Source organism: Aspergillus vadensis, assembly GCF_003184925.1.
Source record: "Aspergillus vadensis CBS 113365 unplaced genomic scaffold BO88scaffold_51, whole genome shotgun sequence".
Taxonomy (NCBI): domain Eukaryota; kingdom Fungi; phylum Ascomycota; class Eurotiomycetes; order Eurotiales; family Aspergillaceae; genus Aspergillus; species Aspergillus vadensis.
In genome coordinates this window covers 2,452-17,966 of record NW_020292089.1, presented here as the reverse complement: position 1 = coordinate 17,966, position 15,515 = coordinate 2,452, and the positions used below count along the sequence as shown (strand labels likewise).

The 15,515-nt window shown below is 33.9% G+C and overlaps 3 protein-coding genes across 3 annotated transcripts; 2 read left to right on the top strand and 1 right to left on the bottom strand.

The window, feature by feature from the left end:
- Positions 1-888: 888 nt before the first annotated feature.
- Positions 889-1,778, top strand: BO88DRAFT_459204 (uncharacterized protein; the record flags this gene model as incomplete). Its single annotated transcript, XM_025711081.1, has 3 exons — positions 889-969; positions 1,030-1,418; positions 1,484-1,778. 3 exons carry the CDS (start codon positions 889-891, stop codon positions 1,776-1,778), a joined length of 765 nt encoding a protein of 254 aa, XP_025556974.1.
- A 6,236-nt stretch (positions 1,779-8,014) lies between these two features.
- BO88DRAFT_353904 (S8 family peptidase) lies at positions 8,015-9,377 on the bottom strand (the record flags this gene model as incomplete). The annotated part of the gene is made up of 5 exons (XM_025703657.1): positions 8,015-8,175; positions 8,226-8,315; positions 8,371-8,466; positions 8,529-9,096; positions 9,153-9,377. 5 exons carry the CDS (start codon positions 9,375-9,377, stop codon positions 8,015-8,017), a joined length of 1,140 nt encoding a protein of 379 aa, XP_025556973.1.
- A 3,628-nt stretch (positions 9,378-13,005) lies between these two features.
- On the top strand, positions 13,006-13,690 carry BO88DRAFT_241795 (uncharacterized protein). Its single transcript, XM_025702144.1, has 2 exons — positions 13,006-13,136; positions 13,201-13,690. The coding sequence occupies exon 2, from the start codon at positions 13,247-13,249 to the stop codon at positions 13,619-13,621; it is 375 nt and encodes a 124-aa protein (XP_025556972.1). The 5' UTR covers positions 13,006-13,136; positions 13,201-13,246; the 3' UTR covers positions 13,622-13,690.
- The last annotated feature ends 1,825 nt before the right edge of the window (positions 13,691-15,515 follow it).

The window sequence follows — 15,515 nt, the reverse complement described above, 5'->3', positions numbered from 1 at the left end:
TGACTGTTGTCCCGTTGTGAGGATTTCCCTACTAGATTAAGAATAAATATTTATATTTATATTTAGCCCTAAGCCCTAAATTCTATAAGTACTAGTTATAATAAATATAACTAGTTATATTTAGTTACTAATATAATATATGAGATTATATTCTAATACAGATATATATATAAAACTTCTAAGTTATACTAAATAAAGCTCGTCTTAATATTCAGATTATATTAGTAAAATATAAGTCTACCAGTATCTGCCAGAAAGAACTAGATATAATTAGTAATTCTAAAATAAACTTATAATACAAAACTATTGTTAATATATAAAAATAGAAATAGAATAAATAAAATCTGATATATATACAGTAATCTATAACCAAACCTTCCTAAGTTAGATTTTTTTAATCTTAATTAGTAATTACCAGACCTTCTAGAAAGAATTAATCAAAATTTCTAAAAATATAAGACCTCGCCAGGTTTACCACCTGGTAAGACAGTGTATTTTTACAGCTTAATTTTTCTGATAGTCAGTACTAGTAACAACCAGGTCCCATACTGGTAAGAACCAAAAATACGTACGACCTGGCGACCTGGGGACCCATACACCCCGGAATGCTCCCCATCAGTTTCCAACGTTTTCCTCTCTCTCTTCTTTTTCTTCGACCTTCCTTCGCCTCTTACACGTGCGTGCCCAGGTGTTCGTTTCAAACCCGTCAACTGGTGGCCACTTATCAGTCAACATTGAATACACACATGGGGCATTCGGAGTGACCTTTTCTTTTACGCTTTGACAACCCTTTCTCATACCCCACCCTCCTTAAGACGGCGTTTCTACACTCAGAACATCTCCTTTGCGATTTCAAGGTCTCCATTTTCCAGCACAAAGGCACTTCAAATGTCTTACCTACCGCCAGGATGGACCCTGGAGCGACTTCAAACAGCAACAGTCGATGATTTACGCCAAATACCAGAGGAAGTAAATAATCATTCTATATAAAATAACTGATCTAGACGCCTAAGTATCTCGATCATATAGAGACTCCATGAGATTGACGAAAGTTTAATTCCCTTCGAAAATGTTCCAGTCCGACAAGTCATTGGCCGTGCAATCCATAACGAACACCGAGGAAGAGTTCGCGCAGAGCGCGGCCTGCCACCTGCTCCCGGGGTACCGCTTTTTGAAAAGAATGACGATCCAGTGGTGGAGGTAGTAGAAAGAAGAGGATTTGACGATTTTGGATTTATCGTGTTTCGGACCGATTACTCAGACGAAGGACGCTGGGAGCAGTGGCAGAAAGAGTTCCAGCGTATTATTGACGCCTCGATGGCGAGTGCTAGTGGGGGAAAGAAAATTGAAGACAAATGCCTCTTACTAAACTATGAAGACGAGGATATTGCTGGTGCTACTTATGCGCAGATTTTACAGTAAGACCCTATCTCTATTCTGCGAGTGTTTCCAATGTTGACCGATGTATCAATAATCCTTATAGGGAATACTCTGAGTACCAAGAGACTGAAAGTATCCCTGAGGGACTTGATACTGGTATGTGCCTGGTTGTCGACTCAGCTGCTATGGACTCTATCACATCCGACAAGCCGTGGGTATATGCATTGGACTTGTCATTCGATCATGCCAGTAAGAGTCCACTCGCAGATGGAGCCTATCCAGGCTACTTCCGAGTTGCTGTTGACTCTGTAATCACGGAGCTCTACCCTTTGCTCACAGCAAGGACACCTCCGGAGCTTTGGCCTTCGGATAATACAATATGGGAATCCGCGTTTTAATGAAAGAGTGATGGGAGCCCTGGCTACTTAAGAGCGCGTCCTTTTTGGAAGTTGGCTCCGCGGGGATTTTTGCCAAGCCCAGCTAGTCTCACTATTGGGAATCACTGCATAACAGTTAGTCAGAGTGTGTTGGAAACGCTGATGAATATATTTTGTAAAGTATTCAGGCTGTCCAATCGTCAGGTTCCTGCTAGGAGATAGCAGGTAAAGTAATTGTATTGAGATGTTTCTTATCAGCTTACTTCGAATTCCACTTTGACTCCTTTTTGTAAATCTTCAGTAGGTCTGACTGACCTTCTATCCTAGCAGCTTTGCTTTTCCCAATTGACCAGTCAGGAATCGTTTAGGTCTTAGACTGAATGGTGACGTGCCCGACTCGCACATCATCCTCGTGGTTTGTCCCAGGACACGCCCTATCTGGAGTGATGGCTTGGAGATATGGAAAGATCATTGCCGAAGTTTGGGCCTTCAGGAGGAGGGAGAATGTAGTCACCAGCATGCGCAACATGTATTGTATCTGGAGTAAGGCAGCTGCGTGGAATGTCTTTAAGGAATGAAATTCTGTAGCCCATCTTACAATAGGATGTACGAAATCAAACCTGTCTATTCTGAACCTTACTATGTATTATCTTGTTAGTACAGTGTGTGTGTGTGTGTGTGTGTGTGTGTGTTTGTGATATTATTTACACTGACCCCTTGTTAAAGTGATATGTAGTATATGATAACTATATATCCGAGTATGTACACGTAGAATGATCCACTTTTTGACATGAACTTAAAGCCTTGTCACGGCCTATTGTGGCCCACTATTGCTCCCGTTGTTAGGCTGTCCTCATGGCGCGGCTATAGTAGAATTGTGGATGAGACGGATAGCAATCATCTGATTTTGGCTGTATCTCGGTTAAGAGCCGCGAGAAAGCGGGCAAAGCAGAAGCTAAGAATTTGGACAGTGACTGTGTGGCGGATATGTTCTTGTTATAAGTTTATTTAATCAACGTTGGCGTGTCTTGTTCTTGAACTTGAATAATGATGTTTTATTGTGAAAATGATAGTGAAGATCTTCAATTGTAAGCACGGCTTTAGCGGGAATAATAGGTCTTTGTGTTGAAGAGATTGATTTTAATGTGGATGTGGTAGATTGCTGGAGGACAGAAGCATAGGTCGTTTGTTGGATTTGGGGTGAGGAGGCGACGGCTGATATCGGTTGAGCTTCGGGAGAGTGGGTTGGTGGGGCCATTAATTGCTCCTGATCGGTTGTGGCGTGTAGTGGCTGAGCACGCGAGTTGATGTTAGTGTTCGAGGATTTCTCTCTGGTAGTGGGTGTTGCTCCTGTTGGTCGGGGTGGTGTCTGTGTGCTGGTGTCGGTGGTTGTCTTCTTGAGAGGTTCGAGGTCTGAGGTAGGATGGTGGTTTGGAGATATTTGTATAGGCGGAGGGGATGTGTTGGCTAGAGGATGAAGTTTGTTGCTTGATTCGAGGGTTAGTTTCAGCTCGTTATATATGACCTCCCATATGCAGTAGTTGATATGTAGTCGCTGTCTTTCTTGGAGAGGTTCACACTGGAGGCTTCTTATATATATAAATGCTTAACAAGCAAAGCAGCAGGCTATATTGCTGAAAAGTACATTTAGTTTATAGTAAAAGCCAGTTCGGGCCAGTTGGAGTGGAGTAATGCTATTAAATATTTATTTTTTAGGACAACTGAGCTCGCATTTTTATAGTAGAAGAGAAGATTATAATGAACTGTTTTTCTTGGGATAAGGTAGGTGTTTTAAATAGAGTAGCAGGGTTTGCGGGTTTCGTAGTAGAGGAAGGGTAGCAGCGCGTAGATTAAAGAAATTTATTATTTATTTTAAAGTCTTCTTTTTTAATCCTCCTGTAGTTCTGCAGTTTATTTCTTATAGATATTAACAGGTATCCAGTTTATATAATACACCAATTTACAGTAGTTTTTGAAATCAGTTTGACCCCAAACTCTTTCGATTTATTTCTTGGAAAAAAATTCTGAAATATACTAATTCTGCTTAATATTACTGTTTGATTAGTTAAGTAAAAAAGAGATATGGTAATAATAATATCAAATTTTTAATATATATTATAATAAATCGTAATAATACATCAAATCTTATAGAATTACTTAGTAAATCTGGTGATCTGATAAGATTATCTATTTACTTTTTATTTTGTACTAGTTCTAGTTTTGGATTATTATTCCCTCCTCTTTTTTCCTGTACTCTAGTAGGGAATCTTCACAACAGGACAACAGTCAAATAATATCTAATAAATTTAAGAAGAATATTATTTAAGAGTATTTTTTACAGGAAATATAATAATATAATCTATATTCTTTTAATTAATTATTCTGTAGAATTATAAATTTATAGAAATAATAATATTTTTTAAAATATAATTAACATATGTAAGGGAAATTTAATTAGATTAATATATATAATAAAATTTTAAATTAAATCAATATATTTTTCTACAGATTCTAAACCTAATTAAGTCTATGGATATTATGAAAATAAATGTTATAATAATAAGTATCGTCCTCATAAATATTATATAAAATAATATATCAATATTTTATCATAAATCTTAAGAATCTTATATATTCTATAATTTAAGAAAGTTTAAATCATATATACTTCTGATTTAATATTATTTATTATATTTAAATTATATATTTTCAAGAAATATTTCTTTTTAAAAACTATTAATATATAATAATCTATATATATATATATATTTATAATTAGTTATAAGAATACAGAGGTTATATTTTGAATAATAAATTATGAAAATAATAATAATATAAAAATAAAATAAAATAATTAAAAAATAATATTATTTTAATATATTTAAAGCTTTCTAGTAGGGAAATCCTCACAACAGGACAACATTTAGCTGATATCTGATAAGTTTATAAGTAATATTATTTAATAGAACCTTTTATAAGAAATATAATTAAATAACTTTCATCCTTTTAATGAATTATTCTATAAAATCATAAGTATTTAAAGCTAGCAGTATTTTCTTTGAAATATAATTAATATATATAACAGAAATTTAATCAGATTAATATATATAATAAAAAAAATTAAATTAATACTTTTTCCCACAGACTCTAAGCTTAATTAAGTTTATTAAATATAATAAAAATAAGTATTATAATATTAAATATTACTCTAAATTTTAATAAACATTATATAAAATACTATATTAATATTTTTATTATAAATTCTAAGAAATCTATATATTCTATAATCTAGAAAGCTTAAATTATATATATTCTTTATTTAATATTATTTATTATATTTTAATTATATATTTTAAGAAGTAGTTCTTTTTATAAAAATATTAATATATAATAGTTTATATATGTATTTACAGTTAATTATAAGAAAGTAGAGATCATATTCTGAATACTAAATTATAAAAATAATAAAAATATAAAAATAAAATAAAATAATCAAAATATAATATTATATTAATATATTTAAATCTCCCCGATTTTGCTGAGCCAGTGGATAATAAAAAAGTAAAATTATAATTAATAAATTTATTATAATTCTTATATTTCATTAATGTTTTTTCTATAAAAAATAAAGGAATCAGTAAATAAGCTGGTATCATATTTATTTATAATATTATTTTTTTAATATATTTTATCTTCTTGTCTCTCTGTATAACTAGTAAGATAAAAAAATTACAAAAAAAAGAAAAAAAATAATTTGATTATTATACTTAAAATGTTATGATTTTTCAGGATATAGATTATAAAATAGATAATAAAATTCCTGTAATACTAGAAAATTTTATATCTAAAGATCTTTCATTTATTTAATATATTTTATTAGCTTGTCTCTCTACAAAATTATTAAGTTTATATTTTAATACTTATTTTTAAATCTCTGTCATTTCTATAGAACATAAATAATACAAAAATAATAATATTTTCATAATACTAGAAGCTTTCTATCTGTTTAATATACTTGATTAGTTTATTTTTTTTATAGAACTAGTAATCTTATATTTTGATGATTATCAATAAATTTCTGTAATTTCTATAGAAAATAAATAGTAAAGTAGGTAGCAGTACTTCTATAATATCAAAAAACTTTTTTATTTCTATAATTCCTGTAGACAATAAATAATTAAACAGGTAATAATATTTCTATAATACTGGAAGCTTTTCTTTTATTTTTATAATTTTCAAAGAAATAGATTATTAAATAGATAATAATATTTCTGTAATACTAGCAATCCTTTTCTTAATCTTATAATTTCTGTAGAAAATGGATAATTAAGCAGGTAGTAGTATTCTGATAATATTAGAAACTTTTATATTTAGAGATTCTTATCTATTTAATATATTTTATTAATTCATTTCTCTGTAGGACGAGTGAGCTTATATTATAATAATTATCTTTAAATCTCTATAATTTCTATCAAATATAGATAATTAAGTAAGTAATAGTATTTTTCTAATATTAAAAGTCTTTTTCCTATCTCTGTAATTTCTGTAGAGAATAGATAATTAAATAATAATATTTTTATGATACTGGAAGTCTTTTATTTGCTTAATATACTTTATTAATTTATTTGTTTATAAGAATATTAAGCTTGTATTTTCATAATTATTTTTAAATTTCTATAGTTCCTGTAAAGAATAGATAATTGAATAGATAACAGTATTTCTATAATACTATAAGTTCTTTATTTTCTTAGTATACTTTGTTAACTTATCTCTCTGTAAGACTGATAAACTTATATTATAATAATTATCTTTTAATCTTAATAATTTTCATAGAAAATAAATAATTAAATAAAGATTAGAAAATGAGTAAATATTATATTTTTTTATAATACTGTTCTTTTTAATATATCAATAATATATCTTATTTTCTTGTCTCTCTATACAGCTAGTAAGATAAAAAGAGAAAGAAATTATAAAAAAAAGAAAAAAAAATATAATTTTATTATTATAATTAAAGTTTTATAATTCCTGCAGGGAATAGATAGTTAAACAGATAATAAAATTTTATAATATTTTTTCAGCTTATTTTTTATAAAGCTACTAAGCTTATATTTTAATAATTTTTTTAAATCTCTGTAATTTTTATAAGAAATAGATAATAAAATAAATAATAATATAATATATAACTGTTCTGGACATCATAATAATAATTTGAAATCATATTAAATAATACTTTGGTTTTGTCTGAGTGCTGTTCTTATCAGTACTTTCTGCCTGGCGAGTCCGCCTTTGCTAATAGGTTAACTAGCAGGGGTCTGTAACAAAAATCATGAAAATTAGATGAAAATATAGAGAAAGCAGATTGGAAATCTAGAAATTTGGCTCTATTCTATATACTGCAATTAAATAGATTCAGCATGGTTGGGGTAGTTACCATTACCATGATTATCTCTAATAAAATCGTCTTGGCACGAGCTGAGCCGGGCGATCCCGGTGTGATAGGATCTACTTGTCAGGGTAGAAAGCCTGTCGACTAGGTAGAGAATCAGCCACTAAACACCATATATTTGTATAATAATGACAAAGGTAGCCTGTATCCACGAGATAGACTGATTCTTGAGAGATCAGTAGCTTAGTACAGAGGAATCAGCATCTTTTTATAAATATTAGAAAGATGTAGAATCACTATCGATGACCTCATGACTCTTATAACTACTATAATATGTCATCCCGATGGCCTTGACCTTGATAGCTGGGTTATTCTACCACACCCGGGTCTTTCAGGCGAGCCCTGCCATGTCTAGGATACACTGAACAGATACACTGAACAGTTAATCTAGAAATAAATAGGCTAGAGACGAAAAGAAAAGTATCTGCAACTGCTAAAACTGTAGGAAATAGTAACGAATTTAGCATAAATGACACTAATGGAAACTAATATCAGTATAAAAAGATTGATTAGCATATTACTCAATAGCAAGTCTTCCATCAAGGGCATGTTGAAATACCCTACTGTCCAGGCATTGAATATGCTACCACTCGGTGGTTGCAACACCAGAGTTGTGAACTCAAACATAAATACATACAAAAAAAAAATCGGTCTTCTGTGTGGCTAATTGGTTGCTAGCTGTAATACCGCTCCACACTTTAAGACAAAGCTCCTTTGAGCCCCTTGATCCCTCCTAAAAAGAATGATATTCGACTATGCCGAAATAGAATAATAGAAAGGCCCTTAATGCTGCATTCTCCTCGTGTGTTTAAACCTGCGCAATGATATTACTGGTGAGCCTGTCTAGCCCAAGGAGCTTGTTCTTATCTGCCCGAACGTTCAATTCTGAGATAACCCCATAAGGCGTTTGCTCCTTTAGTGTCGCATCACTAAGCAATGAACATGCAAGCCCAGTTACGTGAGGAGTTGCTGAAACGAATGTATTAGGAAAATGTATATAATAACACAAGACTACTTACCCATGGATGTGCCACTTATGGTTTCTTTGGCAGTAGTGCTGCCTATCCAAGCTGAGGTAATGTCTGTTCCAGGACCGAATGCATCTACAACTACGTTAGGTTAGCTTTTATGCTTTATTTCTTACAGATGAAATGAAGAACATACGTCTGCCATAATTCGAGAAATCTGAAATCTCGTCTGTTTTATCCATGGAGCCCACGGTAATTGCAAGGGGCTCAGATGCAGGGCAAAAGTTGTCAGCTGGCGCCTTTTGATAGGAAGTTTGGTTAGTTGTAAATGTTCAAGGTGAGTGCTGGGGAAACTTGCCATATCATTCCCCGCTGCAACACAAACCGGAACTCCACTCCTCACGGTCGCAGCCACTGCAGCATTGAGAGATGGATTTGTGCCAGGTCCCCCGAGGCTCATGTTGACAACACCTGTCTTACCGCGGACCTGGGCATCAGAAGAAACCCATTCCAGTGCTTTTATAATATCGTCGTTTCGGGCCCTTTCTGTGATATCGGAGAAGACTTTGATTGAAATTATCTCTGTCTTCTTAGCTACACCATACTCCTTGCCGCCAACGGTGCCAGCAACATGAGTACCATGCCCCATAACGTCGTCATCACTCGCCGGGGGGTTGGAAGTGACGAACTTGGGCCCTCGGGAGGCTCGGTTTTCAAAATCAACATGTTCTTGATTAATGCCAGTATCGATGATATAGGCAACTGTATTTTGGCCTGCAGCCTCATCATTGTAAACATAACGGTACGGCTCATTTGGCTGAACCTTTCTAGGCTGAGAAATGCGCTCCAGTCCCCAAGGACTAGGGCGTTGTATTATCCTGTTGCAATGTTTGAGGAGACGAACAGGCTCAACAGAAATAACCTGCAGAGCGCACTTAGTGACAGTAACATATAATCACAATGTAATACACTACAAACCGTGTCCATTTTTTCAATGCCCTCCTTTGTGTCCAGGTCGAATTCGCCTGAGAAGCCACGGCACTCAGGCAGGTTGAACTTTTGTTTAACCTCAACATAGAATGGTTTGCTAGGATCTTGGGTCATAGTTTGCACAGTTTCAGTGACAGAAGCCAATCCGTCTTCCGACACATACGGTTTAAGAAGTACAACCCAAGACCCAGGGACAGTGTCACTAGTAGCCATGGTATATGGCTGATTGAATAATTAAAGGGGTGGAAGATATGTAGATGTGAGTGGGCTTGCAAGTGCCTTGGTTGGTTTGGGATGTAGGTTGTGGTTCTTCTAAATTGGACATAGATTTAATCTTTTTGAGCAGGAAGCTGGTGACATTTATACACACCACTGATCTAGATTAGGATTGTCACATGAGTGACATTGTCTAGTATGTGAATGGAAATGATGTCATGGAAACTCTCTGCGAGCTGTGGTAAAAGCTAAAACTAAAATTATTCAGGCGCGCCGTGTGTATGAGACATCAGAACACTGGGATAACTCGAGCATTGTGTCATGCCCGTATTGGAACAGTCTGGTGATTACATTGTGATGTAGAGTAATAAAGGAATTCTATAGTTTTATGTTCCATCAGCCGTACCGAACATGCTTACAGTTTTGCAGAAGGTTTTCTTCACATCCTGTGGTTCAAGGATGCATCCTGCGTAATAGACTTCAGGCTCTGTAACGTTCCGAAGTCCCAGAGTTCAAGACAACACAAGTACATCTATATTGTCTAGACTCGCTCTATTTGCATGCGGTACTGTTCAAATGCCCGGTTGTAGTGTTCCATCCTGGATGCAATCGGATGCAAATGCCAGGTTGTATTCTAGCCAGCCAATCAGGATTTAGACTATAACTACACCCTAGGCCCGGTGGAAGTCCCATAGTCTATGGCTTGCGGAAGAGGGTAGGATCAGCTAAGCGTATAGTATCACCACTAACTGACTGCGTTAGTCGTATGCCGATAGATAATCAGGTTTCAATCTATGATTCTTGAGCCGTAGTGCGTGGGACGCAGTTAGACCCTGAAGGTGATCATAAGAACTAGTTCTACGCTTCGGCAGAAACAACAAAGAAAGTAGGAAACAAAGGAAGAGCGCCATTCTGGGCTATCTCGTCAACTGTTCCGAGTCCAGATATCGATTTCTCCTTGGGCCACAAGTTTACCTTTTCTCCGAATCCTTGTTCTCACGTATTTAAGGCCATCCGTTTGCGGTAATTGGTGATACTTTCAAGGTCCTTTGTTTGGCCCAAGACTGATATGGCGTGAAAAATACGAACCAGCACCAGTGTTTATAAACGAACTGTACGTCACTATTCAGTTGATGGGGGCCCATCTAGGCTCGGAATTGATAAACTTGGGCAGTTCGGATCCGCGAATACTCTGTACATTTCCTGATGTGGTAACTCGTTACCGAACTGCGACATTTGCTCCCTTGAACTCCATGACTTTGGTGGTCACCATTATCTCGGATTGCTCAACACTACATATACATAGATGTCATGTTCCACTTAGCCTTTTAGGCATGACCAGAACAACACCAGCATGGTTACAGGAAACTTGATGATGTGACGACGTTAGGTCCTCTTATCTATGTAGAGGAGGCTACGGAATGGTACTGACTCATCAGTATATGTTGGTTGATAAAGTCGCCACGCGCTGTGGTGGGTCTGGGATCAATAGTACATGGAGGTTTTGGGTCCGTTAGATATTAGGGAGGGCCTCCGTTCCTGCCTTTGGTTTCATGATTTTCACCTGTAGTAGACGGATATTCGTAGATCTCATGGTAAGGTGAGGTTAGGTGATTGACACCTCTGATCTCCGGTAGAAGAAATTAGCTATTTTCTAGACTCCACTATTAAAGTTGCATTTCAAGCAGGAATTACTATCATTATAGCAGCGGATAGCAGTAGTATCAATGAAGTTTTCTCTTCTAATGTTGGATTGGGTCGGGTCTGAGCAAGGATTCCAAACCCAACAAGCCGCCCGACCTGAATACAGTCGCTGGATTGGGTCAGGTTGGGGCTAGTTCATAGACCCAACAACCCGCCCCAACAAAACGGTCCAATCCAACACTATTCTCTTCTGATACTTGTGTTATTCATTTACTCCTGCTCCCTACATTGATCATCAATACGCATCTACTTTATTATCTAACTAACTTATGCTAGCAAAATGCTAGTCATCTTTTCCCAGTCTGCTTTCTAAGTTTCGGATTTTCTAGCCACTAGGGCAATTGATTAGACAGATATAACATCCCAATAATTAATCAATGCCATTGTAAGATTCTATATTTTTAAAAAAACTTGGTATTTTCTAGTCTGACAGTCTCAAGTCCTCAAATTCAAGGTACCCAGAATAAATATTATTTTCTGCAGTGTCAACAACACAGATACTAAGGCAACTTTAAGCAGAACTTAATGGTCAGGTTTTAATATCTTCTTTGACTTAGACTTGTCTCTATAGAATTATACTAAACTTTTTATATATAGCAGGGCTGGCTTCCTGTCTATGCCAGGATTCTTAATATAATGACTTTCAAAAGCTGACATGTGAACTACCCCTTCGTGCAGAAGTAGGTTGCAAGCTTTATACTGGATATAAACTAGAACCCCTCAATTTGTTGATGTCAATAACCATAATTAGCCCTCTACCTACCTGACCTACGGTATGGTAGTAATCACGGTATATGGCTAACCAGGAGGCCAGTGGGATTTAATAGAAACAAGAGATATCTTACTGGTGACATGCTCGTATTTCCTCTGATACTATTATAGCTACTCCACATTAGTACTAACCAATTCTCATAATATATATCTAGTACCTAAGAACTAGGCAGCTGAAAAAGCCATTACAACATTGCGCCAAACCGTGATTGAATCCAATAATTGTTGATATGAATTAATTGAATTGACTATACATGGTTCGTTGACTTCTTCAGAGGAGGAGCTATCTTCGCTCTATTATTTGGTCCCTAATGTCCCAACCCAAGCAATCCCACCCAGTCTAGTTTGAAGAATCCTTCGCCTTCCTTTTCTAAGTTGTATTATTTGCTGCATGCAACAGGTTATCGGCAAGTGTCTGGCTGCTTCTTCCTATGAACGCCTAACAACATCAGAAATCCCTTGTTGACTTCAAGTTCTGTCACAGGCCTTGGAACCGCGTTGTGTTAGAAGCTAATACGATCTACTGAATTGTTTTGTTCCCTGGTTGCTAGACGCGGTTGACAGAAGTTTATCTCAGTGAACCACGAAGCCTTAATCGCAGTAGATTGGCTGTGGACTTGACTAGATTGTGAACTTTAATATTTTGAATGGCCGTGTGACCTGTCATTCCGTATATCTCTATTGAAAATCACCGTTTGCGGTCACTCGCAGCAAGTATGCTATAGCCTATGATAGATCTAGAACTTTTTATTGACAGCATTATGGCTTCTCATCCACCCGCCCCCGCTTTTCTCGAAGTTTAGTCACTGACGGCTATGGTACTGGTGCACACCGAACTCCCCTATAGGGCCTTAAAGATACATGAAGTCCTGTATAGGCGCATCTATCTACCACTGAAAATCACCAGCGATGGCAGGAGTATTCTAGCCCCATTTCCAGATTTGGCACAGACTTCAGGATGTCATAAGCCAAGACAAATTAGAGGGATGGATGAAATCATTACAAAACACCCATAGCCAAGGGTCCAGAACTTCTACTTACACTAAGTCTGATTGCGACATGATGACAATATAGATTTCAGACCAGAAATTCTGATCTCTTCTATATATAAGGCGGTAACTACTCGGGAACAATACTAAAAGATCAGTATAATGACCTGAGATACACGACCTGTGAACTGATACCAGAGGTTAGTCACTGGCATGGTCTCAAAGATCTAAGGACAATACTATGGAAAGTCAGCTTCACAAGAATCTTTTGTAAGGTAATACAATTGGCGAAGTAAGTACTATATCATCTCAATCCCTCTTTCACATAGTGGATTCCTGCTGATACGCAGAAGCAGAATTACTGTTCAAATCACATCAGATCGCGAGTTAAATCAATGAGATATGGCAATTTATCAGACTGCCAGAAATTGGTTATTGCTCCTAGCCTCAGTGCAAGCAATGCCAAATAACCAACAAAATCAAGCTGTCACAGAATATCAAGAGTTTATGGAGAACACCCCACAGAATGTCCAAGACTGTTGCAATGGCTGGTGCTCTGGACCTCATTGCTTTTATTCAAATTGTAACCCATGGACGCGCAAGTATAGTACTGAAGAGTCTTGTCCTGGTGACTATTCTATTTGTTCTAGTACTCCGGTCTGTCAAGGGGGACCTGGATTTCTCTGCAAGGGTTCTAATATGGTAATATGTCCGGGAAATATGTACTATAGTACCCAGAGTTGTTGTATCAGTGTGGGCTGTGGACCAAATTGCTAAGATCATTAATATAAAATAAGTATTAATGATCACGTTGAATCTTGTTTATCTGAAGCTGCTCTAGAAAATGTATGTTAATATTGAAAAGCACTTATTAAACCTCAGTGCTCTTACTTATTAATGAGGCATCAGTCCCTTAAAAACGCAAATCATCCAGTATTTCAGTCCAACTTTAGTTCTACAAGGAAAGAAAAGATGGAATATGAAGTATCAGAGACATCTTGTATTATTATAAGAAAAGTACAGTATTTCTAGTAGAGAAATCTTCACAACAGGATAACAGCTAAATGATATCTGATAAGTCTATAAATAATATTATTTCTAGTAGGGAAATCTTTACAACGGGACAACAGCCAAATGATGTCCAATAGGTTTATAAGTAGTATTATTCGATAGAGCTCTTTACAGAGATTATAATAATATAATTTTTATTTCTTTAATTAATTGTTCTGTGGAGTTATAAGTATTTGAAGATAGCAGTATTTCCTTTTAAATATAATTAGCGCATGTAATGGAAATTTAAATCAGATTAATATTCTTTTCTACAGACTTTAAGCTTAATTAAGTCTATTAAGTATTATAAAAATAAATATTATAATAATAAGTGTTACCCCAATAAGCGTTATATAAAGTAATATATTAATTTTTTATAATAAATTCTAAGAATTCTATATATTTTATAATCTAAAAAACTCAAATTATATATACTTCTTATCTAATATTAAGACGCGATATTACTAGTAAAATAATAAAATAAATAAAAAGTAAGCAAAATAAATAAATAAAAATATAAATTATAATAAAAAAATAAATTATATTAGTAACTATCTAAATACTTTAATAAAATAAAATAAGAGATTATTTATAAGCAGTCTGAGTATCTAATATATAATTATATTTATTTTAATAATTATCTTAATATTTAGTTTTATTTACTTTATCTAGATTATATATTTTCAAGATGTATTTTTTTCTATAAGAATATTAATATATAATAATATATATATATATATTTACAGTTACTTATAAGAAAGCAGAGGTTATGTATTAAATAATAAATAATAAAAATAATAATAATATTAAAGTAAGATAAAATAATTAAAAAAATAATATTATATTAATATATTTAGACCTGCGCGATCCCGCCGAGCCAGCAGATAATAAAAGAAAACAGTATTATAATTAATAATTTTATTAAAATTATTATATATAGATAGTATTATTTCTGTAAGAGATATAATAAAAATTAATAAATAAATTAATATTATATTTATTTATAATATTATTTTTTCTAGTATATCTTGTTCTCTCGCCCCTCTGTGTAGCTGGTGAGATAGATAGAAAAAGAAATTATAAAAAGAAAAATAATTTTATTATTATATTTTAATCTCTACAATCCCACTGAGTTAATAAATAATAAAATAAATAATAATATATTTATAGTAATAAAAATCCTTTTCTTACTTCTATAATTATTGCAGGGAACGGATAGTAAAATAAGAATTAAAAAATAAATAAATATTATATTTATTTATAATATTATCTTTTTTTAATATATCTTGTTCTCTCACCCCTCCGTACGGCTGGTGAGGTAGAAGGAAAAAAGATTATAAAAAAAATATATATATAAATTAATTTTATTATTATATTAAAACTTCCATAATTTCTGCAGGATATTAATAGTAAAGTAGATAATAATATTTTTCTAATATTAGAAATCTTTATATTTAGAGATCTTCCAGCTGCTTGGTATATTTTATTAATTTATTTTTTTACGAGACTACTGAGCTTACATTCTAATAATTGTTTTTAAATCTTTATAATTTCTGCAGGAAACGGATGGTCGAATAGAACTTAGAAAATAAATATATATTATATTTATTTATAATATTAT

Coding starts and splice junctions, on each gene's coding strand:
- BO88DRAFT_241795 (XM_025702144.1), top strand. CDS start 13,247: ATGGCAATTTATCAGACTGCCAGAAATTGGTTATTGCTCCTAGCCTCA.